Raw genomic sequence first — 5,934 nt, forward strand, 5'->3', positions numbered from 1 at the left:
ACAAATGTCTCATTATAGTTTTCAAGTGCGTATTTGGCTTACATTATATAGTGCTTCACCAACGTTCAAAAATTGATGTGTTGTTCTCTTTTTTTCCTGTGGATTGCATCCCAACGTATTCTTTAAGTCATTTGAACCTAAACAAATAACAAACGATAATTTGCTTCCATTATTTTCCATAATAGACACTGCCAACAAAAGAAATAATATACCAGAACGATAACATTTGCTATATAATATTAGCCGACAAGATATCAAAATCATATGCATTGAGAAACTTAAGTCTCGAACGCTCTTTAGGCATAACAGGGAAACATATTTTTAAACTTTTGTGATAATTCATAAAAATAATGCTTGTAATAAATATATAAAAAAGAATATATCTATTGACGGTTTTATATAAAAATTTTATTTTCAACTAAGCATCATTTTCTTCGTCACTAATCAAATTAATAATTTTAAAAAATGAGAGTGACAAACAAACACATTAAGTTAAAAGAAAAGTACATTAAAGTGTGTTGTGTAAGTGTGCGTACTGTACCTTTGTTAGGGTCATAGTAGTAATTTCATAAATACTCTTCCTCTGTAATCGCGAAATAGAATCCATGCTATATAAGTTGGCAACTTCACCATCATCCAACTAAAACCTGAAAACTCTCTTTTATTGTTCAAATTCAAAATATGGGGTTAGAAGGGAAGGAAACGTCGTCGTTTATGAAGGATTTTGTTGACAAGTGCGGTGGCTACGCCGTCATTGACGGTGGTTTTGCGACTGAACTTGAGCGCCATGGGGCAGACCTCAACGACCCCCTTTGGAGTGCCAAGTGCCTTATTAGCTCTCCACATCTAGTTCGAAGGGTACCTCATTTTTTACTCTTTCTTTCTTTTCCTTTTTCTCCGTTTCGTTTTAATGCAAATTCATGAATATACAAAATATTAACTCTGAACATAATTTCTCCAATTATATATATTTTTTATTTTTAAGATATTTTTAAATACTTACTTTCAAGCTTTTTGAGAGTAAGATTTTCCTATATTTAAAAGCAAATACAAAGTAAAACTCTCAACATAAATTCTTTGTGCCTATTAATTAATTAATAGCTTATCATAGCTAATAGCAATTTAATTTGATTCAACGGTGGTCGGAGATTCTATTCAACAACTTTTTAAAAAAAAAAAATAATATCCGTTTGATGTTTTGGGTTTGATTGGTTATGCATTTCTAGATTAGCTTTGATAAACAGGAAATAAAATTATGCGACGGGAAAGGATAAAAAAAGTCTAAATAGCATACGTGGCAAGTTCTGTTGTCCACGCGTTAGTACGCCATGGATTCTAGTGTTACGTGTGAGGCATTCATGGCGGGCATATATATATATATATTGAATTTTTTTATATAAAAAATTAAGATAAATAAAATATTTATATTAATTGAATAATTTAAAACTAGAAAATATTAATATGGAGTAAAGTAATAAGTTTATTAAATAATTATTAAAAGTTATTTAGATTTATTAGTTTGTGTAATTTTTTAGTCGATAAAATAGGAATACAGATAGTAATAATTTTAAAAGTAGCATTCTTATGGTTGATATTTAGTTTAAAATTAACTGAACAATTTATGTTTATATATTTCACTCTAAGTATCGTGTTTATATATAATTGTTGATATAAATTACTTTAATAAAAGGAAATGATGAAACAACCCGAAACTGGTTTGTTGTATATAATATTTAAGTAATTTGTTTGCTTTGTTCTTGATAAGAACTAGACTTTCTTGTAATAGGAGAAACGTTACTTTAATTGGGAGAACCTTATCTTGTAGATCAAGTTGACATGTTTGGATATATATGATCAATCATACAGCTTTTGATTACAAAACCTATGACGTGCACTCATATACAAAGAAAGAAGAAAAGAGTGAGAAAAAGAAATTTAATAGAGCCATTACAAAGTATTTATGTACTTTATGAACAAGTCACAACTGTTCATTTCATTTAATTGAATTTGCTGAACGTGTAACAGGTTCACCTAGATTACCTTGATGCAGGAGCAAACATAATAATAACAGCATCTTATCAGGTAATTATCATTTGAACTGTTTTCACCCCACAAATCCACAACCTTAATCATGTGGATAAGTTGTAGCAACCTATCATTTAACATAATTATTATTAATATTTTTGTTATAAATTTTGACTCTTTCTGGAGTTGGGATGCAGGCCACTATTCAGGGCTTTGAGGCCAAAGGGATCGCTAGAGAAGAAGGTGAAATTTTGCTTAGAAAAAGTGTGGAGATTGCACGTGAGGCTCGAGAAATTTATTATGATAGGTGTACCAAAGATTTTTCTGACTTTATGCGGGATGAAAGATATAGAAGACGTCCCATTTTAATTGCAGCTTCTGTGGGAAGTTATGGAGCATATTTGGCAGATGGTTCTGAATATATGTGAGTGAATATGACCAATTATATTAAAATAGTCAACAAAGTTGGGATTTTCATTGGTTTCAATTAATACTCGCTGTTTTGCACCATAATCTTTTACCAACTACTGAATTGCAAACATACTTTACTACTTGTAGTGTTATATATGAATTTAAGATGAGAATTATAATGTGATGCAAGTTTTAGAGATGTTATTACCAGTATTGGAACCTCTTAACAATATGCTTTGTTGCTGGAAAGATGGATCCAAATGTTATAGAATAAGCCTCAGGGCATGGATGCTTTGCATTTATTTGAAGTTCTTTGTCTTCTGAATTTGAGTCTATATTAACTGATTGTCTCTCTTCACAGAGGGGACTATGGTGATGCAGTTACTGTCCAGACACTGAAAGATTTTCACAGGGAAAGGATAAAGATTCTTGTTGATGTGGGTGCGGACTTAATTGCCTTTGAAACAATTCCAAATAAGCTGGAGGCAAAGGTACTAACTATTGATTCATGTTGCTTTTTATGTTGGTGCATCTGTTGGATTCTGTAATATCCTGAGTGCATAATGCTGTATGAATTATCATTTGCTAACACCACAGGAAGTTGGAACCTGGTTTCCCCTTGATTTTGAGCAATGTTATTAATTTCTGTTGCAATTTAATGTAGGCTTATGCTGAACTTCTTGCGGAAGAAGGCATAGAAACTCCTGCATGGTTTTCTTTTACTTGTAAGGATGAAACCAAAGTGGTTAGTGGTGATTCTATCTTTGAGTGTGCTTCAATAGCTGATTCATGCAGACAAGTCGTTGCAGTTGGAGTCAACTGTACTGCTCCTAGATTTATTCACGGATTAATTTCATCCATTACAAAGGTGTGACTTTTGTATAATACCCTGTGCTCGTCTCTACTAAAATGTTCTAATTTTCTAAATTTATTTTGAATAACTTAAGACAAATAACTGGTGGCCATGTAAATGGTTTTGGTATCATGGTTCCTAGATTCCTAATTTCATATATCGCTATTACACTATCAATTAGCTTAGTCTTCAATATAAACAGGGAGAATGTTAACGATAACGAGTGTTCTTATGATACTAGTTACAGAAACAAAACTAAAAAGTATTTAATGAAATGAAAACATTTGGTTTTTCAAGTAATTGGAACTATTATACATGTTGTATTGATTGTATTTTTAACTAGTGTCAGGACCTTGTAAAATATTGTCAAACGAGGATGCTAATAACAATCTTTCTGTATTTTGTCCAATAGCAGCACACAATTTGACACTCTCTTTTTAAATTGCAGGCAACAAGTAAACCAGTACTAGTATATCCCAACAGTGGGGAGACTTATATTGCTGAGAGCAACCAATGGGTGGTGAGTTCCTGCTTCTCTCTTTACATGGCTCCAGCTTGTTTATGTTCAAGTTCAACCAACTGCAATCTAGTTGTGATTATAATATATGATACCTCTTCAACAATTTAAATATAGCTGAACCTCAGATTGTATGTTCCACTTCCCATGCCATGACTTATAATGGACAGTCTATAATTCGTAAAGAATTTTTCAAAATATAATCTGAGTGCAGTTACTGAAAACAAATTAACATGCATACATTCTTTTAACACTTGCCTCCTTAGTAATGTGGCAGAAGTCTCTTTTGTGAAATCACAACATGCTATGTACTAGCACAATTCAGACATGTATGAATCCATATATTTAAGATATAAAATCAGATTGATAATCTGAAATTATCCTGCAGAAATCAAGTGGGATAGCAGAGAATGATTTTGTCCCCTACATAGGCAACTGGCATGATGCTGGGGCTTCCCTCTTTGGAGGCTGCTGTAGGACTACTCCCAATACTATCAGAGGCATAGCGGAGGCAATATGCGGAAAACTTCAAGACAAATAAATGAATATAACTGTTGAACTATCTGTAATGGAAGAAATGACAGTAACCTGGAGGAAGTGGCTAGTTTTCTTCAGTCATGCATCCACTTTCTTATATGGCTGGCATGCACTTACTTTTGCACAAGGATATAACAGAGAATTTTAAAAAAAATATATTAAAATATAATAGTTAAAAAAGTAAGTATCATGAAGGTCAAAATCGATAAGTAGGTTTGATACGCGAGGATACGAATGCAAGTGTGTCGCACGTGTAACATGCATATGTCATGATCGGTGCAACTAGTAATAATGGGTATGCTTTTGATTTTCAATGAATATTCACGGGGACCGGTTAGAAAAAGCTCATGATGTTCTAAAATCGGTTGAGTGATAGGAGTTCTACAAAATGATTGAGCATCAAAACTAATAAAAAACTAGGAATTACAAGTTAAGATGGCATCCCTTTCATTTATGTCTCCCTTTTCAACTTCAGTTGGTAACACGTTTTAATGTGAAGCATATGATTGAGATTAATTTAAGTATATGTATACATCAATTACGTTTTAGTGTAAAATCATCTTGAATAAGTCCTCTATAATCCTGAGAAATTTTGACTGAATTCTGTCAGTTTGTCTTTTTTCTGGCTATATAATAAAATGGTTTGTATAGTTTGGTAACAAAAGATTGTGAATGGTGCAAAGGAAAGTGTAATTTGTTATTGATAAAACCTCCCTGAACAAGGTATGCCAAGGGAAGTTTCTAAAATAAAAGAAAAGTTTGGAACATTTATAAAGCGAAGAATTAAAGTGAATAACATATAATTTCAAGATTGAAGATTAATCTTGGTTTTCAGTTTGAAATCCCCCATCATGATTTAGGCAACCATGGATCTTCGGAGAGTGCTTTCACTCCAATGGGCTACACTATGCCCATGATGATTTTATCCAGGCTCAACGTCAATGCGTGTTGAACTGAAAGGCCTGAACAAAACTTAACAGTATTCGATTTTGGCAATGAGGGCCCAACTTTTCTTTTTTATTTTTAGAACATTCTCTTGTTCAATATGTAAAAGATTCAGACAAATAATTATAAAAAAAATCACATTTTTGTGTATACTGTTTTCAAAACTTATTTTCATACTTGTGTATACAAATTTATGAATACAAGAAAACAAATTAAGCGGGAGGGGGGAATACTAACATATAAGCCATATTTTACGGCAACATAATTTAATGTTAATTTAATTAACTATGTAATTAGATGTAACTTTAGTACTAATCCATTACAAAAACTAAAATTAATAAAAAATTTAAATTTTTTATTACAAAAATATTTCTTGTGTTTTACTTATTAATACCGTAATTCGGCACATATTAAATATGTGTTTTGAAAAAAATAAAAGATCTCAAGTGGCATAAACTAAAAAAAAAACAGGAGAAATGTGAACCAAAACAAAACTGAAAATCTTATATAATTGTTTGTGTAAAAAATTACTTTTTAGAACAAGACAAAATTCATTTATAACTTGTACACTTAAAAGAAATAAGTTTTAATCGAAATACTTTTGATATACACAAACTAAAAAAATGAGCCGATCATGTCATTTGGT

The 5,934-nt window shown here is 31.6% G+C and overlaps 1 protein-coding gene across 1 annotated transcript; it reads left to right on the top strand.

The window, feature by feature from the left end:
- Nucleotides 1–681: 681 nt before the first annotated feature.
- Nucleotides 682–4,460, top strand: LOC113872926 (homocysteine S-methyltransferase 3-like). Its single transcript, XM_027510816.1, has 7 exons — nt 682–858; nt 2,026–2,082; nt 2,223–2,449; nt 2,798–2,927; nt 3,101–3,304; nt 3,738–3,809; nt 4,195–4,460. The coding sequence occupies exons 1-7, from the start codon at nt 682–684 to the stop codon at nt 4,345–4,347; spliced, it is 1,020 nt and encodes a 339-aa protein (XP_027366617.1). The 3' UTR covers nt 4,348–4,460.
- The last annotated feature ends 1,474 nt before the right edge of the window (nt 4,461–5,934 follow it).

Source organism: Abrus precatorius, unplaced genomic scaffold (genome assembly GCF_003935025.1).
Source record: "Abrus precatorius isolate BTA unplaced genomic scaffold, Abrus_2018 Scaffold7, whole genome shotgun sequence".
NCBI classification, from domain to species: domain Eukaryota; kingdom Viridiplantae; phylum Streptophyta; class Magnoliopsida; order Fabales; family Fabaceae; genus Abrus; species Abrus precatorius.